Source organism: Pyrus communis, chromosome 17 (genome assembly GCF_041283825.1).
Source record: "Pyrus communis isolate YQ-2024b chromosome 17, ASM4128382v1, whole genome shotgun sequence".
NCBI classification, from domain to species: Eukaryota; Viridiplantae; Streptophyta; class Magnoliopsida; order Rosales; family Rosaceae; genus Pyrus; species Pyrus communis.
Genome location: NC_142581.1, coordinates 18,386,594 through 18,412,434, shown reverse-complemented (window position 1 = coordinate 18,412,434; position 25,841 = coordinate 18,386,594). Strand labels below are relative to the sequence as shown.

General features: G+C 40.5%; 1 protein-coding gene across 1 annotated transcript; it reads left to right on the top strand.

The window, feature by feature from the left end:
- The first annotated feature begins 229 nt into the window (after positions 1-229).
- Positions 230-5,846, top strand: LOC137708542 (anoctamin-like protein At1g73020). The gene is made up of 16 exons (XM_088689705.1): positions 230-1,664; positions 2,138-2,207; positions 2,323-2,438; positions 2,748-2,874; positions 2,946-3,046; positions 3,127-3,218; positions 3,326-3,430; positions 3,548-3,811; positions 3,910-4,042; positions 4,140-4,253; positions 4,332-4,399; positions 4,496-4,626; positions 4,767-4,849; positions 4,931-5,038; positions 5,174-5,332; positions 5,433-5,846. Exons 1-16 carry the CDS (start codon positions 1,491-1,493, stop codon positions 5,559-5,561), a joined length of 1,974 nt encoding a protein of 657 aa, XP_088545831.1. The 5' UTR covers positions 230-1,490; the 3' UTR covers positions 5,562-5,846.
- The last annotated feature ends 19,995 nt before the right edge of the window (positions 5,847-25,841 follow it).

Below are 25,841 nucleotides of genomic sequence, written 5' to 3'. Positions count from 1 at the left end.
CCTTACGATTCGGGATGAGTTATTATTAGTGATTCAAAGAGGTTATCATGATATCATTATTGAGAGTGATGCGCTCCAGATTGTCCCGACATTACGCAATGGTCTTCCCAATGGTTCCTTGATCGGTAACATTGTGGAAGATTCGAAGGCGTTGTTGTCTACAATCACTGGAGCTACGGTTACCCATACTCGTCGCCAGATAACGAAGCTGCTCACCTCATAGCTAGATATGCTATTTCTAGCTTGACCAACTGGTCATGGACCATGGTTTGAGGAACCTCCGGACATTATCTCTGATATTCTTATAACTTATTTTAATGTCTAAATTTTAGCTTCTTTTTTAGGTTGTAGCCTTAGGTACTTTTAGGGCTTTTGGCTTTCCTTTTATACTGAACCTTCTATCTATGAACTAATATCGTTGCCTTCAAAAAAAAAAAAAAAAAATTGTTGTCAATAATAATAGAAAAACATAGAAAAGTAAAAGCAAGGTTTACCATGCTTCTAAAAAAAATATTTTTTATTTCCATAGCATAATAATTAGTGTCCATTTAATGAAATTGTGCAAGTGGCAAGTACAAGCTCATATATTTTACAAAACTACAATCTTTGCCCCTACATTATTGTCTTTAACAATTATTATATCACATTAAATATCATATCATTTTTAGTCATTTAACATATTCATACCAATTTATTTAAAAGTTTATCAAACACTCAGACACTTTTTTTTTGTTAAAAAACTTTTGCAAAAAAAAAAATGTTTATCAAACACTCAATAACTTTAGTTTACGACTGTTTATTCTTATAACACAACAAAAACAATTTTTTTTAGAAGTACAACAATACCAAACCTAAACCTAAATGTAAGAACAGACTGTTACGTACTGTGCATACTCTAAGTTTGAAATTTGAAGCGTTTAACAATTAAATACTTCTAAAATAGTTAAGTTAAAACGGAGACCCGACCCGAGGTGACATGGGGGTCGTACCGTTTGCCTTTCCTCCCTTTCCCAATATCCATTCCAAATTCCAATCTGGAAAGCGCAAAAACTGAAGAAACCGCCAAATCCCGGATTCCACGTGTCCCTCCTCCTTCCTCACCATCCTATGTGTCTTCCCATCGCAACTTCTCGCCCCGAATACCCGACTGCTCAGCCACCTGTAGTCTTCTCTCTCCTCCCACTCTCTCTCTAGAAGCCCACATTGCAATATTTCCAATCCATTGCGACACACATTTGTCCATCATTTTGTTTCATCTGAGCAGACACACCCCGACATTTGCGCAAAACTTATCGACCCGGTTCGGCAGAAAAATTTCGCCTTTTGGCACCGGAAAGCTCGAATTGTTCCCAAATACAATGGCCCACTACGCCATTTGAGCCGGTTTCTGCAAAGTTCGCGTCTTTTGTTGATTTGGGCATCGTTTGGATCTCGAAATTTGCGACCCCTTCGGCTGCTGGGGGCTGAAGTTGTTTGGTGGTGGGCAGGAGATGAACGCCGTTGAGGAGGAACAGACTGCCTTCGAGATCGGGGTGGTGGTTCCGAAGCGTAATGTGAAGGAGGAAGATAGAGCTTTTGATTGTGTGGAAGTTTTGCTGGAGGAGTTCAGGAATTTGGGTTTGGTTGTTGAGAGAGTGCATGGCGTTGTCGATGAGTTCATCAAGGTTTGATTTTTCAACTTTTCTACTTTTGTTCATTTGCATGTGTTTTCTTTTTTTAATAATGTTTTGTTCGAACGATATTCTAATTAATCTAATTTAAATTTGAAATTCGAAACTGGGTGCAAAAGGAGAGAATGTTCTTTTGTTCTATATACTCCCACAATGATTTTTTCATTTGGGTTTTTAGGAATTGACTAATTGGCTGATGACGGCAGATTTTGTAAATTGTTTATGATACGATATTTGTAGGTATAATATTGCTTAGTAAGGAAGGAAAGTTATTTAATTTGTTACTGTACTACTGAAAGAATCATATCTATTAAAAAACGTATAAATTTCAGGGCGTTTTGCAAATTTACGATAACGCAACATTATTCGTGGCCCGTTTTGCCTTTTGATGAATGAAAATGGTACATACAATTGGGCAGTATTTGAGTTTGGTTTCTAGTTTCTAGAGCTTAGCTTCTTTCTTTCAGCTGGCAGCACCTTCGGAGACGCTGGGCAGGGCTGCAGCGGAATTGCAGATTAAAAAACGAACTGCTTTCGGTAATGATACTGTTGTATTCAAGTTGGCTTTCAAAGTTTCTTTTATTTAAGTTCCATATCTGCAATGTGATTTGATTTCTTCTACTTGAAAAGTTAATATGACACTGGGTTTCAGGGATGGATTTACAATTTGAATGGGAGGAGGTTGATGCTTTTGTGAGACAGCCTGATGGTTCAGTGTTCAGTTGGTGTGAGCGTTTTCGCTGCTATAGGCACTTAATCTATGGAATTGTGAGTCATTCGGCATATACTCATACTATAATGTTCCAATGGCTTCTTCCTTTCCGATGTTTTGTTTCACTCTTTCACTTTGATTTTACATTTCAGTTTCATGTTTGTCTCCATCCTTTTTTTTTTATTACGCTTTGGTGATTACATCCATCAATTGGCGGCTGATGTTTCACTTTTTTTTCAAAATGTTGTATAAGTAGATGTAATGCAACTGAAACCCTTTGAATAAGTTCAATATGACTATATTTCTGTGTGCAAATATTTATCCATAAATGTGCCGTTGACAAGGTTTGAATTGTAAATTTACAGATTAACAAGAGCCGGTCAACTGTAACTTTAAGATTTGATGATAAAGAGCTCCATTGGGAAGTCGGGGAGTATTTACTTCAGAAGTTGGAATCAGAAAGGATTGTCAAAGAAGTGTTTCCTTTACATGGTATGCTTACAAAATTTTAAACAGTTTGTATCTCTGTTGAACTCTATATTAATATGATTTTTGACTGATAGATGAAATAAAAAGGAAGAAGCTCCTTCACTCATGGGCACTACACTGGTGGGACTTCACAAACCAGCCGATAGATGAGATTTATTCATACTTTGGTACAAAGGTAAACTAGTTGCATTAGCAAAATAATCTTTTTCCATATTTTGTCCAACACATTAAACAAGAATTTAACGTCTTTTGTAGATTGCCATCTATTTTGCTTTCCTTGGAATGTATACAAGGTGGTTGCTCTTTCCAGCTGCATTTGGGCTTATCATGCACATATTTGATTTTGGGTGGGTCAGAACACTATTTCTTAGTTTCCCTGATGGCTTTCAACATTATTATATTTGTGCATTTTTGCTTATTTAAACCGCTGTGTGTTTGTATAATGCTTCTGTAGGTCATTGCAGTTACTGGTGCTCCCTATTTTCTTCATAAGCATAATATTGTGGGCTATAATGTTTTCACAGTTTTGGAAACGCAAAAATAATGCCCTTTTAGCCAGGTAACTTGGTTTACAAGAAAATTGTATTGTAGCTATTAGATCTATGCTTATTCATTTTTAATTTCTTTTGTTCTTTTGTCTTACTTTAACTCTTCTCTTTCTGGGTTGCGTATTTAGATGGCAGATTAGTTATCCAGTTAGAGCTGACTTGGGATATAGACAGGGTGTCGAGTGGAGTTCCTCACCATCTGTTGAGCTCGCAAAAAAGTGGGGGACAGACAAAACAAAAGAAAAAGAAATGTTCCAAAGAATTGAGTGGTTTGGACGACTCATGAGATTCCGAAATGATGCTATCGTTTTCTTCAGTATTATATGCCTTCAATTACCATTTGAACTGGCATATGCTCATATTTATGAGGTTATTGAGTCTGATATTATGAAGTAAGATGCCGAGTCCTCTTGCATTCATACAAATGCATATACTTACATGTTATAATTAAGAATGAAGATGACACTTATCGCAATTTTTTCCTTTTCAGGTTTGGGTTGACAACCGTTTATCTTTTTTCCATTCAGTTCTTTACACAGATTGGAGGCAAGATCTCCGTCAAGCTCATTCAATATGAAAATAATGAAAACAAAGAAAAAAGAGCTGACAGCTTGGTCTATAAGGTGGGTTAAGTGGAAATTTATTCCATCCCTGCTGACTTTGTTGCTATCTCTTGTAGAGGGCTTTTTTACACTTCAAGGACTTTTTGTTTTTTTGCAGGTGTTTGGTCTTTATTTCATGCAGTCGTATATAGGAGTGTTCTATCATGCCCTTTTGCACCGCAACTTTTCTACTCTCCGCAAAGTCTTGATTCAACGCCTCCTTGTGTCTCAGGTAGATGTTATATTTCATTCACTGTTGTTCTTTCTCTAGTTTATTTCTCATGTTCTTGTATTGGACAATGCTTTGTAGGTGTTGGAAAACTTGTTGGAAAACACTTTGCCATATTTAAAGTACAGTTATAAGAAATATAGAGTTCGGTAAGTCTGTACTATGTATTATCTTTTGGACATTCATGTTTTTGGAGTATTTTAAGTTTACTTGAACATAACCTTGTCTGCCATTCTGGTGTAAAGAAGCAAGAAAAAGCGTGAAAAAGGTTCAACGACAGGGAAGATTCGGTTTGCTTCTAGGGTAGAGAAAGAGTACCTGAAGCCTTCTTATTCCGCTAGCATTGGCATGGAACTTGAAGATGGGCTGTTTGATGGTAATATACTATTATGTCAAGTATATTCAATTATATATTCTTTCTGGCGTCTTTAAAATTTGAATTTTCCTCATTATTTGTAAGCAATTTTCAGTATATTTCTATATTTTCAGCTGATTAGATCTGTGTTTGACCTGCAGACTTTCTTGAGGTGGCATTGCAGTTTGGAATGATCATGATGTTTGCTTGTGCATTCCCCCTTGCTTTTGCCTTTGCAATTTTGGTATGTTATGCTTTATGGCCGCTTGTTCCCTTTTAAGTTTTTTATGTTGGTAGTATTCTGCTTAAAATTACACTTTCGCAGAACAACATCACTGAAATTAGGGCAGATGCATTGAAGCTTCTTGCCATGTTGCGAAGACCAACACCTCGCTTTTCCACAACAATTGGAGCTTGGCTGAACATATTTCAGGTACTTATGGTTTGTGGTTTTGTATATATCTTGTGAAGCAAATACAAAGTTCATGTCACTGAACTTTGTGTTCCTACTGTTTGTTTTGCTCTTTCATCGTCGTCTTTGTAATGCGGGGTTGTCTGCAATTTGTAGTTTCTCGTAGTTATATCTATATGCACCAACTGCGCACTTCTAGTATGGTTATATGATGAAGAGGGCAAATGGAAGATAGAGCCTGGCCTGGCTGCAATTCTTGTTATGGAACATGTTCTCTTGTTGATCAAATTTGGATTCTCCCGCTTTGTTCCCGAAGTGATTTCCTTCTCACCCTTCTGAACACAGTTACATATTTTCTAATGGTTAAAAGGAAGATCAAATCACCAAATAAACATTAAACTGGTTTTTCTTGCAGGAACCTGCTTGGGTAAAAGCCAACCGTGTGAAAAACGCGACAACAGCTGAGAACATGTGTTCTAAACAGCTCTTGAGGAGCATTTCTGGAGAGAGGATGACGTTTGGTAATGTCAAGAAGTCGCAATGAGGTAGGAAGTATAGGTTTTGTGGTTGCTGTCTTCTCATAAGTTAGAAAGTAAGCCGGATTTGTTCTTCAAGAGAACTTTTCTACAATGAGGTCAGAGACTTGAGCTTTTACAAAGTTGGAGCTGAAGTGGCACCGAAATTTGGGTTTTAGTTTTTTCTTGTTCTTATGGTGGACTTAAATTGTTGTGTAGGTAGATAGTATTGGAGAGTATTTACTTTCCTTGAGATTGTTTAAATTCACATTTAATATAAGATATAGCAGAAATGTGATGCAATTTTGTTCTTATTTTGCGAGTTCAAAATCAAGTATTTACATTTAATATGACTATTAAAGCTTTCTTAATATTATGGTCTAAATTAGTTGCATATTTTTTTTATATATATATTAACCAATTATAGTTCATGCAGCAAAAAAGATGTAAATACTGTCAAGAAACTCGAGGATGATTGCTTGTCTTGCCAATTGTCTTCCTCACTTGGTCCTCATGATGCAGTTTCAGCCCTTATGTATGCCCCCGATCGGTGCGATGTCAACGTAGCTCCTTTTGATACTAGCTTGCTTGATATTGAGATTTCAGACGTTGACCATTGTGCACCTGAGTAGTTAACTGCACTGTCTTCCAAGAGTGCGTTTAGAGGTTCATATTCTACGTCTAATGAAACTTGTCATTCGGTTGATCCTGACGAGAGTGCATTGGATTTACTTGAGAATTGTGACTCTGAGGCGCTACTTGAAGGCTGTGAGTTGGTAGAGATTGCAGGAACAGGTAAGTTTGAAGTTGAGAATGCAAAATTGAAAGCAGAACTGGCTTCTGCAATGGCTGTGATTTGTTCATTTTTGGCCTGAAGTAGACTTTGAATCATTGGATGGTAGTAAAGTGGATAATTTATTGAAGGATGCCCAGAGAAGACAGCTGAAGCCTTGCACCGGAAAGATGAATATGGAAAGCATCTACAATCTGCTTGGGGAGAAGCAAATGCGGTGTCTTTCATTGAGAAACGCATTCAAGAACTTGAACAGAGACTGTCTGATCAGTATTCGCAAAGCCAGAGGATTTCAAATGATAAGAATGCCTCTGAATTTGGAATTTTGTCTGATAAGATTGATAACTGCAAGTACGAAATCTTAGGTGGTAGGGAGTTCATATACCTTGCTCATCTAATACCGTCCCAAATAGAATTGACCACTCAACGGAATCTCAAATAGAGTACGATTTCGGTCCACTCAACGGTCCACTCAACGAAATTGAGGCGAAGCGGGACGGATTAACCATACGGAATCATAGACATCCATCCGATAGCATGATTTCCCAATGTGGATTAACCAGGTAGGATCGCCTATGGATTTGATGTACCCAACTACGTAGTTACTCCCAATGCAGATTAGCCAGGCAGAGTCGCCCCTCAAATGCGTACAGTCCCGTACTGCGGATTAACCAGGTAAGATCATAGGCAGCATCGAATAGTGTGGTCCCACAATGCAGATTAACCAGGCAGAGTCACCTCTAGGGTGTGCATGGTCCCCTAATGCGGATTAACTAGGGGAACCATGAACATGCCTCCAATAGCATTGGATTTGGTACAGTTGCCGTTCTAAAATTCTCATATCAATTACCATATTAAATTTTGAGTATCTCAAAATACATTAACAATGCCATGCTAAATTTTTGGAATACCAAATTTTGATATACTAAATAATTCGGTTGGTATTGTGACAGCCCGTCCCAAATCATTTGTACCGTAGGTGTGAAATGACGATTTTTCCCTTGGTGGTTAATTGCCATTTTTGGGTGTTGTTTAGTTGTTCTTTTTGGTTGTGAACTCATCTAGGACCACACACCCGTGGACCTTTCTCTCTCCCTTCTCTCTCGGACTTTCTTCCATTTTCTTCCTTATCGTACGGACAACTTCGAAGATAACGTTCCACGCACGGATCGAAGGTTTGAAGGTTGGTTTTGGACTCCTTGCAAGCCCAAGAACTCATCCATACCATTTTTAGTATGTGAAACCTTCGAAAACCCGAGAACTCAGTTTTGGTGCACTGTTCATGCACTCGTGATCGTGGAGGTTTCATCGAGTTTTGAGGTTGTAGGAAGCTTTAGGATGTCTTCACAAAGCTTGGGGAGTAATTTTGAAGTGTTTTGGACGTCGGGAAGCTCGAGTTCATTGAGTTGCAGGTTTGGCCGGATCATCGAGGTTCCTTTGGCGAGATTCCGTTGGATTTAAGTTCCAAAAGTGGTAAAGTTTTGTTCTACTCATTGTAAGCTTCATTTTGGTACAAATTTCATGGAATTTGGTTGAGAAATGAAGAATATATTAAGGTTTGAAGTTTTTCCAAAACCGGCAAAATTTCGAGTTGCGGACGGCGGCGACCGACGAGGCTTACCGAAAAAGGAGGTGAATATTCCGTCAGAGTTAACGGAATATTCTAACAGCGTCAGGTAACGGCCGTTAACTTCTGTTAGGATTTTAACAGAATATTCCCTAACGGCGTTAGGGTTTCCACACGCGTGCCAGGCACGTGCCGCGCGTGAGACGTCGAAAAATTATTTTAAAAATATGGGAATGTTCGTGAGGTTGAGTAGAGCCTGTTGGTACATTCAAACACTCTAATTGAGTAATATATGAGAAGTTATTACCCAAGGTTGGTTATGTGCGTTAATTTGACGTTTATATAGTTGTTTCGCATATAGGTGAGGACTATCCAAAGAACGAGCGCAACCACGCGAGGCTCGGGGATTACGATCCTTCTACATATCCGTGAGTGGGCTTTTTTTTTTTCAGTATATATATATATATATATATATATATATATATATATATATATATATTGATTGGTATCTTTCCAGAAATTACGTTTTAATGGTTTTATAATTGAAATGCCATGTCGAATATCGTCGATATTATTATTGTGATTGTGTTGGTTATGCTTTGGTGCCGCGGACGCTCAGGTAAGTCAGGTGAGTATGTTGTTAGTGATAGATGTGGTGTTGATGAGATTAAGTTATAGCTTATATTCCTGCACCTTGGTGATTGTGCTCCGCCAGAGTAAGGCCTAGCCTTCACGTGATCGTTCACCTCCCGCACCGTACGCTCACCTTGGATCCAAGGCAGGTGCTAGCCTGTCGTACAGACCACTTTAGGTGGTTTCGACTCACAGGTGACTTGCGATACATCGCACAGCCTTCACGTGATTGTAGCACTGAGCGTAATTAGATACACCAGCCTGTCGTACATACCACTTTAGGTGGTTCCGACTCGTGTGCAGGATAGTGGTTAAGGAGCTATAGTTTCAGCCGTACAGATCACTTTAGGTGACTCCGGCTGACGTACTGATATTACTGGCATATTATGATTTGTTTTATCTCACCTGCTTGATGCCTATACTATTTGTTTGGATATTCTGACACAGCATATTTTGGCATGGCAAATTTGAGCTTTATCGTTTTAGCATGATTTGATATACGAGTACGTATAATATTTTCTGGAAAGTATACGGGTTTTACAGAGAAGGGTAATTACTTGATATTGAAATGGTTTGAAAAACAAACTTTGTTTTTGCCCACTCACGTTTTCTGTTTTGCGCCCTTCCAGGTTTTAGGTGGCGAGGATGTTGGTGACGAAAGAGGCATCGAGGCATTTCTGACAGAGCACCCTCCATGTAGGACTTTCTAGTTAACGCTTTTGTAGTATTGTTTATTCTAGACTACACCTAGGATACTTGAGCTTTTACTTTGCATTTCTCCTTCCATGTTTGTCGCTATCACTCACTGATCTTTTTATTGTAAATTATCTTGTCAACTTTATTTTTCTCGTCTTTTCACTCTTCTACTTCCGCATTGCACACTTGGCTACGTAACCCTCACGTGACGGCCAGCACGCCCCAAATTTTGAATTCGGGGTGTGTCAGGTATAGTATAATAGTGGCAACATACCACTTTGATTCTGTTGTTATAATATAGTATTTCATATCATATAAACAATAGTGTACAGAAAGGAAAAAAGTGCACATAAATCTTTTATCATATATATATAAAGCAAACAAGTTACCCAAATGATTGTAATCATGGTTACCTCCCTCATTGAGGAAAGCTAGAGCATCAATGTGTTCAGACCTGCCTTGCCTGGCCTGGCCCTTTCACACTAGAATCATAGCATTATCATACGCGGATCAACCTGTAATTCTAACAATGTATTTTTATCACCTGAATCGTCTAGTTTTAAGCTCTTTCCTCAAATATTACTTTTACAAAAAATCACTCTAATTTGAAACTAGATATTTTTGTGATTTCGAATTTGCCTAATTTTGTGTAAAGAAGAATTGAACCATTAAGGGCTGGTTTGGTATTGCTGTGCTTTGAAAAAAAGCTGCTTCTGCTGTGCTGTGAGAATAAGCAGCTGTGAAATAAAGCAGCAGAGTGTTTGGTAAACTTTTTTGTAAAAGTGCTTTTGAAAGAAAAAAAAAGCAGTATTATAGTGTTTGGTAAACTTTTATGTAAAACAGATGTGAAAAAAAGCCAGTTTTTCAAAGCTGGGTTTTGCAGCTTCTTGTTTTTGGCTTTTTTTCACCCAAAACTGTGAAAAAAAACTGAAGCTGAATATTTACCAAACACAAAAACAGCTCCCAGCTTTTTTTGATACTAGCTTTTTTCAGAATCACCTCAGTACCAAATCAGGCCTAAGTTTTTAGATACTTATTCAAATATCACCCTTACAAATAATTAGCCGAGTCAGACAACAAAAATTCCCTTCATCTTTGCTGCTACAACGGAACCCTTAAAATCAGAAGAAACTTCCTCTTTGGGTCATCTAACTATAACAAAACAAGACAAATACACAATACTTGGGAAATGAATGAGATGACGTTGTGGAATGAGCAAATATTTAACATCATATTAACTTATTAACCGATAAGCGCTTGAGTGCTTCTGAATTTACAGATATCATGTGCAGAAGGAGGGAGAGGATTTCAATCTGACATGCAATTTTTTTTACGTAATCCCAATATGTTGATAATAAATAATGACACCAACAGATGGCATCATGATTCATTCGTAGAGATGTTATTTTAACAATTTTAACCAAAATGATTCTTGAAATTTGCATAAGACATCACTGTGGTCCCTAAGATTTGAAATCAATAGAAGTGGTCATTGAGATTGTTCACCATCAATCATTTTAGTCCTTCCATGCGAAATTATGTTAAATAAGGATCAAAATAACAAAGATACCCTCAATTTAATAAACAATGGGCTAAAATGATTTGACAAAAATTAAGGGTATTATGGTCATTTTATTCTTATTTGATGGAAAATTTTCACGGAATGACCAAATTGATTGATGGTGAACAAACTCAGGAACCAATTCTATTGATTTCAAATCTTAAGGACCAAAGTGTAGAGTTATGCAAATATCAGAGATTATTTCGGCTAAAAAGCCTTTTAAGAACCCAAAAGCTGTTGCATAGGAAAAAGGCATGATTATGGGAGAGATTTTTTTCATTTGTCCCCTCCCCTTGTCTTATGACGTGTGACAACCCGTTCCTAGTTTTACGATTTTATTAATTTTAAATGAGGGAATTGACAAAAATGCCCCAGAGACGAGATTGTTGACTTTCGTTGACCGTCATTTCATGACGTGTATGAGTTATTATTTTACCGTAGTCTCGAAATACTTAATTGTACAAATGCGTAGGCACAAGCGAAATCGAAATTAGAGTTACGATGAAGATTTTACGGAACTACGAATTCGAAAATACTTTTGTAAAAATTACTTTTTTATATTTTATATATTTATTTCAAATTTTTATATTTTTATCTCTTTATTTTAATATTTTTTAAAAGGATATTTTAATAATTTATTTTGTGGCCCGTGGGGCCCACACTCACCTCCTCAATCTCTCATGCGTGTCCCTTCCCCTAGTCTCAGGCACTCTCTTTCTTTCCCTTTCTTCTCTCTCTCACTCAGACTCTCACGCTCTCTCTCTTCTCCCTCACTCTTCCCTCACCTCTCCCAAATCTCTCATCCGCCATAGCATCGACAGCAACACGGCCACCGTACACCATCTTTGCCGGTGCACACCTCCTTCACAAACTCTCCACCGATGAACAATGACGGAGTCACGCACCTGGCCACTCTCTCTCCTTTTTTCCTCTCTGCACAGTGGCACCGCCACTGTTCAAGAATCTCTCTGGCGATTTCGCGCCATTTATGGCAAGGAGTTATAACGTTTTCAAAAGGTTTTTATTAAAACTTTATTTTCATGTCCACTCACCCTTATTTTTGGCCCCTCCAGGTTTTAGTAGCTGAGCTTTCATATCAATGAGGATTCTTAGCAAACCTTCGATGGTATAATTCTCATTCTACCTTACTGTACTTTGCTTATGCTCTGACATCACATGTGCAATGGGTTCATTCTCACTCACATTGCATTCTTATATTTAGGCACTTTTAGGTTTAAATTTATACATATTTTCCACATCACTACACTTTATGGCTTCCTCACCTTTCAGATGTCGGCCAACACATCTTAATTCGGAGTTCTAGGAAACATTTCGGGATAGGATGTGTCAACATGTGGCGTACCAATCATGTTCTGGGTACACTGAGATTTTTTCAATAATTAGAGATGTTAATTTGGAATTTGCCCCCTTTTAATCACTATTCAATCCTTTATTCAATCCTTTATTGTATTAACATAAAGGGAATTGTCTTTTATTTTTTTTTAGAGGAAATTAAAATAAAGTGCAAGCTTGTTCGTCTATAATTCACTACGTTGGTAGTACGTCAGTCACGTGAGACTCGTATACAATTAAGAGAACAAAGTCATAGTTTGAGGTCCTCAATGATCAGGCTAAGATGGGAACCAGCTGTTGGGTTTCCACACTCACCTCAGATTTGTGTGATAGGAACAAATACACTAAATGTAATAATACAATTGGTTGGAAACTTGGAAAGAAAAAAATTTCAACCAATTGTATTATGATACTAGATATATCGAGCCGTGGTTCTTAACACACTAAAAAAATCTTTTCTTTTTAGCCTACACGTCAACTCCCAAGGTTTTTCGATGAATTTGATGTTTGTCATAAGTTTTACCCAACAAAACTTTGACACAAAATTCAAAGCTCAGGGGGAGGGGGTGTCATTTTAAAAGAATTTTCAAAGAGTCTTTATTATAGGAAAATGAACAGTTAGTGTTTAAGTTTGTAGAGCAACTATTCATAAGCTAAATATTAAAAAATTAATAGAAGTCATGGGCAAATTCACGAGACAATGAAAAGAGGAACACAGAGAATGTAGTTTAGAAAATGAAAGAGTGTTGTTACAGATGAAAATTTTAAGAGATTATCTAAAACAGTTTTTTGACATTATTCACCTTCTAAACTAACATAAATTAATAAAATTGTTAGAGGTGCTCTAAGAAATTCTCTTTCCAACTTGATCGCTTTCCATACCCTCTATTGAGCAAAAACTGTACAAGAATTAGAACAAACTTAGCAAGAAATTTTCTCTCTGTGGTGAGAGCTTTTCTCTCAAAGCTGAGAGTTATTCTCACTTCTTGTGTGAGGTTTTCAAACCCATGAAAACCCAGTGGTGCTGGCCCTAGCTTCGGCCAGGGTCGGTTGTCGTTGCCTTCCTGCTTTCTTTCTCTTTTGTTTTCCTTGCTTCTACTGCTTTTTCTCCCAAATTTTTACTCCAATCTATTGTATTCCTTTATCCCCAACTCTTCCTGGCTCTTCCTTGCTCTGATCTTCAGCCTTGAATCCTACCGAGATTGTGCGTAGAGTTCTAGTGTATCCACCGGCTAGGGTGTTTTCAACACCACCACTTTCTCCTTGTTGTTTGCTGGTTCCGACAGTGTCGCACGAGCTTCATACTGATAGTTGGCTTCTCTCACGTAGTTGCCGGTTATCCCTAACTTATGGTTATGCTCAGGTAGTAAATCGGAGTTGGATGTGGCGTCTGTTGAGGCATTGCTTGGCGGTGGACAAGGAATCTGACTGATGGACTGGAACTGGACTGGTGGAGAAAGCTGTGGAAAGTTGTGGATGCTTCTAGTTTCAGAAGCTTGGGCCAACTGTTTTTGGGCTAATTTTGTGCTTTCTAGTGTTTTAGGCATATTTTTGTTTGTTAATATGTAGTCTTGGGCCTTGGTTTGATTGTGACATCCCACATCGGGGAGTGATCCTTATATGTATATTCTCATCCCTACCTAGCACGAGGCCTTTTGGGAGCTCACTGGCTTCGGGTTTCGTAGGAACTCCGAAGTTGAGCGAGAAGGGGGCTAGAGCAATCCCATGATGGGTGACCCACTGGGAAGTTGCTCGTGAGTTCCTAAAAACAAAACCGTGAGGGAATGGTAAGCCCAAAGCGGACAATATCGTGCTACGGTGGTGGAGTCGGGCCCGGGATGTGGTCCCGCCCGGGCCGGGATGTGATAATTTGGTATCAGAGCCTAACTCTGGCCGTGGTGTGCCGACGAGGATGTCGGGCCCCTAAGGAGGGTGGATTGTGACATCCCACATCGCCCAGGGGAGTGATCCTTATATGTATATTCCCATCCCTACCTAGCACGAGGCCTTTTGGGAGCTCACTAGCTTCGGGTTCCGTAGGAACTCCGAAGTTAAGCGAGAAGGGGGCTAGAGCAATCCCATGATGGATGACCCACTGGGAAGTTGCTTGTGAGTTCCAAAAAACAAAACTGTGAGGGAATGGTAACCCCAAAGCGGACACTATCATGCTACGGTAGTGGAGTCGGGCCCGGGATGTGGTCCCGCCCGGGTCGGGATGTGGTCCCGCCCGGGTCGGGATGTGACATTGATTGTATGTTTGTTTGTGGTGTTTAATAAAATATCCTTTTACCAAAAAAAATAAAAAAAAATTGTACAAGAACTATAAACAAATAATTCACTCGATATAATTTCATCTTCGTTTATTTTTTCGAAGAGAATTTTATTAATTTTGAGTTCGACTCATTCTAAACTATGTGTCTACTATACAACCCTTTGTTTGAGAACGTTATCGACAAACCCGAATAGCCATCATGCAAATCAACTGATTTACTTCTCAACGGTCGGCAACTAATCCCAAATACAACAAAGAATATTTGGGATTCCCCAAAAAACTCATTTCCGATTCCCCCAAAAAGACCTAGAATTAGAACACCACTTAAATGTAGAGAATCCAATTCCATTGGCGTGTTTCCACTAATTTTTTGATTCCGCAATATTTATTAGAGTAATGCTAGAGAAACCAATTTTTTAGACCAAATTTGCAAATCATGTGATTTGTCACTAGTATGAAATAAGCACGTTAATCAACATTTAAGTAATAATCAAATCATCAACAATCACATCATATAGTTTATAAAATTTGATCTAAAATAGTTGGTCTTCTTCCTAGCATTACCCACTTAGCAAACATCGGAGTAATCCCGTAATCGGAATAATTCAATTCCATATTTGATTCTAATTACAATTATGTAAACGAGTCATTATTTGTAACATTCCGTCCCGAAACTAACGAAACGTACATTGAAATTACAATTTTACCCCTAATCTATTCGTTTACGTGTATATTTGTGTTGTGTGGGTGGTGGGACCACACACAATCATACATTTTCTTTTCTCCCGGGATTCCCTCCCTCATTCCCTCACTCTGTCTCTCAGTCTTCTCTTCTCTCTCTCTCTCTCTCTTCCTCCCCGAGCCATCTTCTTCTTCTTCTTCATACAAACACACGGACCATACATACAAACCAACTCAAATCTTCACCAAACAAGAAACCAATTATACCATTGAACTCGTGAGGTTGTGAGGAGCACAACCATACCAATTCCAGGTAAGAATTCGAACGTTTTCACGTCGTTTCAACAATGGCCAATTTGAACACTGTTCATGCAAACCTAAACTAGCTTGTTTTTGGAATTTCTAAGCTTGTAGATGTGTTTGTGAGGTCCCAAGGAGCCTCGGAGTGGTTCGTTGGGTGAGTTTGGACGTCGGGATCGTCCTGTGCAAAGTTGGCCGAATTTGGATCGTTGTTGCAGGTGAGATTCCTTAATTTTTAGGCCTTAAAACTAGTCTAACGTGATTCTACTAGTCCTAAGCTTCATTTTGGTATAAAGAACGTGAAAAATGGTTGAAAAACGAAGGAGAAAACAAAGTTAGAAATTTACCCAGTTTTCCGGCGCCATCGCCGGCGCCGGCGTCTCGCCGGAGAAGAAAGGAGAATATTCCGTTAAGTCTAACGGAATATTCCTAACGGCAGTGACGGAATCCGGTTAGATTTGACGGAATATTCCGTCAGTTAACGGAATATTCCTGACGGCGTCTGTTGACACCGTCAGTGTGCCTGGCACGTGGCCGCGCGTGGGGGGCGCGTAGGTCCGTGCCTTGGCCGGCGCGTGGGGGCGCGTGCGTGGTCCAAAATTTTTTCTAAAAATATGGGCGTGATCCTGAGGTTGTGTAGGTCACGTTGGTATATTCAATTGTCCAAATTGAGCAATGTATGAGAAGTTATTACGAGAAGTTGCTTAGGTGCTTTTAAATTAATGTTTTCGTAACTTTGTCGCGTATAGGTGATTCGTTCTCCGAGGACGAGCGTACACACTCGAGGCAGGGGGGCTACGACCCTTCTAATTACCAGTGAGTGGGCTTTTGTTTTCCGTATATACCTATATACATATTAATTCCCAGAAATTAAATAGAAAAGGTTATATGTATTATGCCATGCATCATTTGAATATGGTTTACGCATCATCGCATGTATTAGTAGTGGCATACATATATATATATATGTGTATTTGGTGCTGTGGACGCACAGGTAAGTGCCAGGTAAGCAGTATTCATGTGGTTATGCATTCCTGTTTATTATGCAATGGTAGTTTGAGAGGTTTAGAGAGCTCATAATCTGCACCCCCGGTGTTAGTGCTCCCGCCCAGGGCCAGGGCACAGCCTTCACGTGTATGTTCACCAGCACCGCATGCTCGCCTTGGATCCAAGATAGGTGCAAGCCTGTCGTACAGACCACATTAGGTGGTTCCGACTTGTAGGTGACCCGCGATTATCGCACAGCTTCACGTGATCGTAGCACTAGAGCATACATATATATAATACACCCAGCTTGTCGTACAGACCACGTTAGGTGGTTCCGACTCGTGTGCAGATTCAGTTATTGAGTTGAGAGTGGAGCTCTAGATTCAGCCGTACAGGTCACGTTAGGTGACTCCCGGCTGCCAGATTATATGTTATTGATGTGAATTACGCTTGAGCATTTATATTTGATTATGATTTTCTGTTGTGGCATATTCTCAAGCATGAATGGCATATTATGGAGCATGAATGGCATATCATGGAGCATGATTGACATATCTATACATACGTATATATGTTCATTTTCTGGGAAGTATACAGGTTTTACGGCGAGGGGTTAGAATGTATTTTGCTAAAGAGTTTTCAAAGAACTTTGTTTTTGCCCACTCACGCTTTTGTTTTTGCGCCCCTCCAGGTTCTAGTGGTCTAGAAGGTTCGGTGGTTTATCCCAGAGGGCGTCCCGGCATTTCTGACAGACATTCACCATTGTAGGGTCACCTTCGGGTGTACATATGTTGTATCTTTCCTTTTGGACTGTTGTAGACTTGCTCTGAATTGTGTCTCACATACACTAGTACTTTGTATGTTATTAGGTTTTTAATTATTCGTACTTTTATATTACCTTCTCATTAGCTTCCGCACGCGCACATGGTTACGTCACCTTCGAGTGACGGCCAGCACGCCCTGATCTCGGTCGGGGTGTGTCAGCTTGGTATCAGAGCCTAGGTTTGGCAGTCCTGTGTCTTTGTGAGTATTCTAATAGTTGGTGTCTTCTGTCAGAATCATGCCACCTCGTCGGGAACCACGTCGCTCAGATGAGTCTAGTTTTCCTGATCTTACTCAGTTGGGGGAAGTGATTGCTACAGCCCTTCAAACAGTGATGCGCCCTCCCCAGAGGACTCCTCTGGAGACTATGTATAACCTGAAGTTGGATAAGTTTAAAGGTAACGAGGGTCACGAAGGCGCAGAACGTTGGTTGGAACACCTAGAGAAGACTTTCCGGGTGTTACATAACCAGGGGAACCTTCCTATGGAAAGGTGGGTTGAGACAACCTCTTGGTTTCTGGAGATGGAGTCTGCAGCTTGGTGGGAACAAGAACTTCGGAGGTTGACTCCAGCTCAGAGGACCGATTGGAATGTTTTCAAGGATGTATTTCAAAGGAGATTTGTACCCCCTGAGTATATCGACCGTAAGAAACAGGAATTCACTGAATTGAAACAGCGAAAGATGACGGCTAACGAGTATTATCGTAAGTTCACTGATTTGTCTCGTTACTATCCTGATGTCGCTGGTAATCCGGCGGAGATGCTTCGTCGTTTTCGCTTGGGCACTAGAAAGAGATGGCGTTCTATGGCCACTACTACTCACTGTGAGTCCTACCAGGAGTTCTATGAGATACTGTTGAGGGTAGAAGACTCAGAGAATATGTCGAGTGACAGTGATGAAAAGAAAGATGATAAAGGGAAAAGTCAAGTGTCGCTTGGACCTCGCCAAACTCAGAACTTTAAAAGGGGTGGTGCCAGTTCGAGTTCGTCTAGTGGTGGTTTCAGTGCCTCTGGACAAGGACGTGGAGGTAGGTTTTATGGAGGTGCTCGAGGCCAGAGACAAGGTGATGGTGGCCGAAACCGACCCCCATTTTGCCGTAGGTGTAATAACCGACACTTCGGCGAGTGCAGGAAGATTAGCGGTAGTTGTTTCACATGTGGACAGGTGGGACATAGAGCGGTGAATTGTCCCCAGGGTCAGCAGCAGAAGCCGCAGCATACCTTTATGCCGCCACCTGCACCGATTCGACAAATCCAAGGTCCGAGTAATTATGGTCAAGCAGGTAGAGGTGGTGCCTATCACTATCAAGGTGATGTTGTTCCCTATGCTCCGGGACCGTATCAGTACCCCCAGGACCCGTATTCACAAGGTGGTTATCCCCCGTATCCCAGTAACTTCATGTCGTATCCTCCAGCTCCAACGGGTGGTTCTCAATGGTACCAAGGAGGACAGTATCAGCAGAATGAGAATGCTACTAGTAGCGCAGGGTCTTCGAGACAGATGGGTCAGCCCAGTCAGGGGCGTGGAGCTCAAGGTCGCGGTGTTCAAGCGAGCAGAGGTCGCGGTGGACGACAGCAGGGCCAGGGGCGTATTCACAATATTTCCCTGCAGGATGCTCAGAACAACCCGGACTTGATTATGGGTACGTTAAACATTCTTGGTTATTTTGCTAGAGTCTTAATTGATTGTGGAGCTACACATTCCGTTATTTCTCATACATTTGCTCAAGTAACGCAACCTCGCCCCACACCTCTAGGGTACGATTTAGAATTCGCTATGCCTAGAGGAGAGAGATGTGTTGTAGATTGTATGTACCCAGGATGTCCAGTGATAGTAGAGGGTGTCGTTATGCCCGCTGATCTTATCCCGTTAGATATTGTCGATTTTGATGTGATTTTGGGCAACGATTGGTTGCACTTCTATCGTGCCAACATTGATTGTTACGGGAAGGTAGTTACGTTTCACCGTCCTGGATTACCTGAGGTTACTTTTGTGGGTGAGCAGAGTGGAGTAAGACATGGTGTTATTTCGGCTTTGCGAGCGAAGAAGTTGTTGATTAAAGGTTGTCAGGGGTATCTAGCTCATGTGGTGCTAGAGGAGACCGTTCCAAGCAGAATTGAGGATGTGAGAGTGGTTAGACATTTCCCTGATGTTTTTCCTGAAGATTTACCTGGTTTACCCCCAGATCGAGATGTGGATTTCACTGTTGAGTTGCTTCCAGGTACCAATCCTATTTCATTAACTCCTTATCGTATGGCTCCCGCTGAGTTAAGGGAATTGAAAGTTCAGTTACAGGAATTAGTGGATAAGGGATTCATCCAGCCTAGTACTTCACCTTGGGGCGCTCCAGTGTTGTTTGTGAAAAAGAAAGATGGGACTTTGAGGCTATGTATCGACTACAGACAATTGAATCGGGTGACGATTAAAAACCGTTATCCATTGCCTCGTATCGACGATTTGTTTGATCAGCTGAGAGGTGCTTGTGTATTTTCTAAGATAGACTTGAGGTCTGGGTATTATCAGCTGAAGATTTGTAGGGATGATGTTCCTAAGACGGCGTTCAGGACTCGTTACGGTCATTACGAGTTTTTGGTCATGCCGTTTGGGTTGACGAATGCACCAGCAGCTTTTATGGATTTAATGAACCGGGTATTCCAGCCTTACCTGGATAGATTTGTTATTGTCTTCATTGACGATATTCTAGTGTATTCTAAGTCCAAAGCAGAGCATGTTCGACATCTTACTTTGGTGTTGAAGAGGTTGAGAGAACACCAATTGTATGCTAAGTTTAGCAAGTGCCAGTTCTGGTTAGATCAAGTCGCGTTTTTGGGGCACATCATTTCTGCTCAAGGTATTCTTGTTGATCCTCAAAAGGTTGCAGCTGTGGAGAGTTGGGAGCAACCACGAACCGTCACTGAGGTGAGAAGTTTCATTGGTTTGGCGGGATATTATCGGAGATTCGTTAAAGATTTTTCGGTAATTGCCTTGCCACTGACGAGGTTAACAAGGAAAGACGTTAAGTTCGAGTGGAATGATAAGTGTGAGCAGAGTTTCCAGCAGTTGAAGCATTGTCTTACTCATGCACCTGTTTTGGCACTCCCGGACGATAGTGGTGATTTCGAGGTTTATAGCGATGCTTCCTTGAATGGTCTGGGATGTGTATTGATGCAGCATGGTAGGGTGATTGCTTATGCTTCGCGGCAGTTGAAAACCCATGAGATGAATTACCCTACACATGATTTGGAGTTGGCTGCTATCATCTTTGCGTTGAAGTTGTGGAGACACTATCTTTACGGAGAGAAGTGTAGGATCTTCACAGATCACAAGAGTCTTCAGTATCTCTTCACCCAGAAGGAACTTAATCTTCGTCAACGGAGGTGGTTAGAGTTGCTCAGCGATTACGATTGCACGATTGATTATCACCCAGGTCGTGCGAACGTAGTAGCCGATGCACTTAGCAGGAAGTCACATGGCCGTATCAATGCGTTGTACGCTAGTCGTATTCCTCTTTTGGTGGACTTGCGTGCTACGGGAGTAAGGTTAGAAGCAGAAGATCGAGAAGTGGCGTTACTTGCTAATTTTCAAGTTAGGCCAATCTTGGTTGATCGGGTGCTTGAAGCTCAGGTAGCTGATGAACAGATTCAAGAACTAATTCGAGCTCGAGATCAAGGAAGGAGGCGAGATCTCAGAGTTCGTGATTCTGATGGCATGTTGATGTTAGAGGGTAGAATGTTCGTGCCTAGTAATGCGGATTTGAAGAAGGAAATTCTTGATGAAGCACATATCTTGGCTTATGCCATGCACCCAGGGGCAACTGAAATGTATCATACCATTCGACCATTTTACTATTGGCCGGGTATGAAAAGGGAGATAGCTGAATATGTGAGCAGTTGCGCTGTTTGTCAGCAGGTTAAAGCAGAAAGAAAGAAGCCGTTTGGATTGTTACAACCGCTTCCCGTTCCAGAGTGGAAATGGGAAAATATCACTATGGATTTTGTGTACAAGTTGCCGCGTACACATAATGGCTTTGATGGCATTTGGGTGATCGTTGATCGGCTCACTAAGTCGGCGCATTTCATTCCCGTAAGAGAGAAGTATTCTTTGAGCCGGTTAGCGGAATTGTTTATCTCAAAGGTTGTGAAATACCATGGTGTCCCTGTAAGTATCGTCTCAGATCGTGATCCACGATTCACATCGAAGTTTTGGGTAGCTTTTCAGGAAGCTTTGGGTACGAGACTACTTTACAGTACGGCATATCATCCACAGACGGACGGACAATCCGAGAGAACTATTCAGACCTTGGAAGATATGCTGCGAGCATCGGTGTTACAGTTCAGTGATGCTTGGCACCAGCGGTTAGATTTGATGGAATTTGCTTACAACAACAGTTTCCATTCGAGCATTGGCATGGCGCCATTCGAAGCTTTGTATGGTAGATCTTGTCGCACTCCGTTATGTTGGTCAGAGGTTGGCGAAAGAGTCTTAGTAGGTCCGGAGATTGTCGAGGAGACTACTCAGAATGTTCAGGTAATTAGGTCTAACCTGAAAGCAGCTCAGGACAGACAGAAAAGTTTAGCAGATCGACATGCTACGGACAGAACGTATGAGGTCGGAGATTGGGTATTTCTAAAGCTTTCACCGTGGAGAGGTGTTGTGCGGTTTGGAAAGAAGGGGAAGTTGAGTCCCAGGTACATCGGACCGTACATAGTCACAGAAAGAGTTGGTGAGGTAGCTTACAGGTTGGAGTTGCCTCTGGAGTTGGCTAAAGTGCATAACGTGTTTCACGTGTCTATGCTCCGACATTATGTTGCGGATTCGTCGCATGTGATACCTCCTCAACCGTTAGAGATAAATCCAGATTTGACGTACGACGAGGAACCGTTAACGATCTTGGATTGGAAAGAGAAGGTTCTGAGGAACAAAACGGTGAATTTGGTGAAAGTCTTGTGGAGGAATCACTCGGTTGAAGAAGCGACATGGGAGACAGAAAATAGGATGAGGGATTTGTATCCTAGATTGTTTTTCGATTACTAGGGGTTATATGTGGTTGTTTTGAATTTCGGGACGAAATTCTATTAAGGAGGGTAGGTTGTAACATCCCGTCCCGAAACTAACGAAACGTACATTGAAATTACAATTTTACCCCTAATCTATTCGTTTACGTGTATATTTGTGTTGTGTGGGTGGTGGGACCACACACAATCATACATTTTCTTTTCTCCCGGGATTCCCTCCCTCATTCCCTCACTCTGTCTCTCAGTCTTCTCTTCTCTCTCTCTCTCTCTCTTCCTCCCCGAGCCATCTTCTTCTTCTTCTTCATACAAACACACGGACCATACATACAAACCAACTCAAATCTTCACCAAACAAGAAACCAATTATACCATTGAACTCGTGAGGTTGTGAGGAGCACAACCATACCAATTCCAGGTAAGAATTCGAACGTTTTCACGTCGTTTCAACAATGGCCAATTTGAACACTGTTCATGCAAACCTAAACTAGCTTGTTTTTGGAATTTCTAAGCTTGTAGATGTGTTTGTGAGGTCCCAAGGAGCCTCGGAGTGGTTCGTTGGGTGAGTTTGGACGTCGGGATCGTCCTGTGCAAAGTTGGCCGAATTTGGATCGTTGTTGCAGGTGAGATTCCTTAATTTTTAGGCCTTAAAACTAGTCTAACGTGATTCTACTAGTCCTAAGCTTCATTTTGGTATAAAGAACGTGAAAAATGGTTGAAAAACGAAGGAGAAAACAAAGTTAGAAATTTACCCAGTTTTCCGGCGCCATCGCCGGCGCCGGCGTCTCGCCGGAGAAGAAAGGAGAATATTCCGTTAAGTCTAACGGAATATTCCTAACGGCAGTGACGGAATCCGGTTAGATTTGACGGAATATTCCGTCAGTTAACGGAATATTCCTGACGGCGTCTGTTGACACCGTCAGTGTGCCTGGCACGTGGCCGCGCGTGGGGGGCGCGTAGGTCCGTGCCTTGGCCGGCGCGTGGGGGCGCGTGCGTGGTCCAAAATTTTTTCTAAAAATATGGGCGTGATCCTGAGGTTGTGTAGGTCACGTTGGTATATTCAATTGTCCAAATTGAGCAATGTATGAGAAGTTATTACGAGAAGTTGCTTAGGTGCTTTTAAATTAATGTTTTCGTAACTTTGTCGCGTATAGGTGATTCGTTCTCCGAGGACGAGCGTACACACTCGAGGCAGGGGGGCTACGACCCTTCTAATTACCAGTGAGTGGGCTTTTGTTTTCCGTATATACCTATATACATATTAATTCCCAGAAATTAAATAGAAAAGGTTATATGTATTATGCCATGCATCATTTGAATATGGTTTACGCATCATCGCATGTATTAGTAGTGGCATACATATATATATATATGTGTATTTGGTGCTGTGGACGCACAGGTAAGTGCCAGGTAAGCAGTATTCATGTGGTTATGCATTCCTGTTTATTATGCAATGGTAGTTTGAGAGGTTTAGAGAGCTCATAATCTGCACCCCCGGTGTTAGTGCTCCCGCCCAGGGCCAGGGCACAGCCTTCACGTGTATGTTCACCAGCACCGCATGCTCGCCTTGGATCCAAGATAGGTGCAAGCCTGTCGTACAGACCACATTAGGTGGTTCCGACTTGTAGGTGACCCGCGATTATCGCACAGCTTCACGTGATCGTAGCACTAGAGCATACATATATATAATACACCCAGCTTGTCGTACAGACCACGTTAGGTGGTTCCGACTCGTGTGCAGATTCAGTTATTGAGTTGAGAGTGGAGCTCTAGATTCAGCCGTACAGGTCACGTTAGGTGACTCCCGGCTGCCAGATTATATGTTATTGATGTGAATTACGCTTGAGCATTTATATTTGATTATGATTTTCTGTTGTGGCATATTCTCAAGCATGAATGGCATATTATGGAGCATGAATGGCATATCATGGAGCATGATTGACATATCTATACATACGTATATATGTTCATTTTCTGGGAAGTATACAGGTTTTACGGCGAGGGGTTAGAATGTATTTTGCTAAAGAGTTTTCAAAGAACTTTGTTTTTGCCCACTCACGCTTTTGTTTTTGCGCCCCTCCAGGTTCTAGTGGTCTAGAAGGTTCGGTGGTTTATCCCAGAGGGCGTCCCGGCATTTCTGACAGACATTCACCATTGTAGGGTCACCTTCGGGTGTACATATGTTGTATCTTTCCTTTTGGACTGTTGTAGACTTGCTCTGAATTGTGTCTCACATACACTAGTACTTTGTATGTTATTAGGTTTTTAATTATTCGTACTTTTATATTACCTTCTCATTAGCTTCCGCACGCGCACATGGTTACGTCACCTTCGAGTGACGGCCAGCACGCCCTGATCTCGGTCGGGGTGTGTCATTATTAATACATCTTCTCCAAGCCATGCCAACATAAAAAATAAAAAATAAAAAAGATCAACGAGGTAATGGCTACTGATGTTTCTAGTTGTTTATGATTATTAAAGTTTATAATGATCACCAACCACTTAACGTTAAAGTCTAATGTTATTCTTCTTTGTTTGTATGTAAGAGGTCTTAAGTCAATTTTCAATGATAAGGAGTTCAGACCAATTATTATGGCTAACTCGTTGTGTTGCTTAGCTTAAATCGCTTACTCCTTAATGTAAATATTGTTGTTTTCAAGAAGTTTACCATAATAACCAAATAAGTGCCCTATGTTACTAGAGGTTCTATATTCGAAACTTGGACCCCGTATCCGTGTTTTTAAAGAATAAAAAAATAAAATATAAAAAAAGCAACTTACAGTCGTCTTTTGCTTTTGTACATTCATGTTGTACTGAAAGACTCGTTGCCGTTGGTCAAAAAAAAGGACTCGTTACCATGTATTGTATTAGGGAAAGGGGACAACGGTCATATTATAATGAAGGTCAAATATATTAGATTTCCTTCTTGTTCATCACATCAATTAGTATAAAAAATGAAATTAATCATCATATATGTTGTACATATTTACCTACAGTTTCTTTTCAAAGAAAAAAAGACAATTGTTTGTCACATACTTTTTTTAGCCTCTCGCACTCTTTCTTTTATTTCTGGTCATCAAATTAAATGAATCAAATAGAAATAACAAAAAAGATGAAATAATGGTGTGTGAGGCTAAAAATAGAGTATCTTTTTCACTTAAAAAACACTACAATTAAATGATTTTTTTTTTTTGTCAAATAAAGTTTGTTATAAAAACATAAGATCTTATGACAACATAGGTACGACAAGAAAACATTAGCCTTAAACAAAATTAATCTGAAAATAAATAAAAGATTTTGTTTCACAAATCTTTCTCTTGTCGAAAATCTTAAAATAGTGCACAACAATACACTTAATAATTGCTTGATAACCATTTCATTTTTAGTTTTTGTATGTGGCATAGAAGAGAGAAGAAGAATGAAAAAGAGGAAAGAAAAGTGAAAGCATTGTTCTAAAAGTCAGCCTAGGCGGTGCCTAGCCCCATCCTGCTGCCCAATTAGATGGGTGAAGTCCTCCTATGGGAATATCACAAATGATGCGATTCAAGACGTCCATTATAGTAATACAATGGTCATGAGATATGATTGTGCTTCTTCTAGGAGGAGCAGTTCAATCAAAGAATGGAGAGTG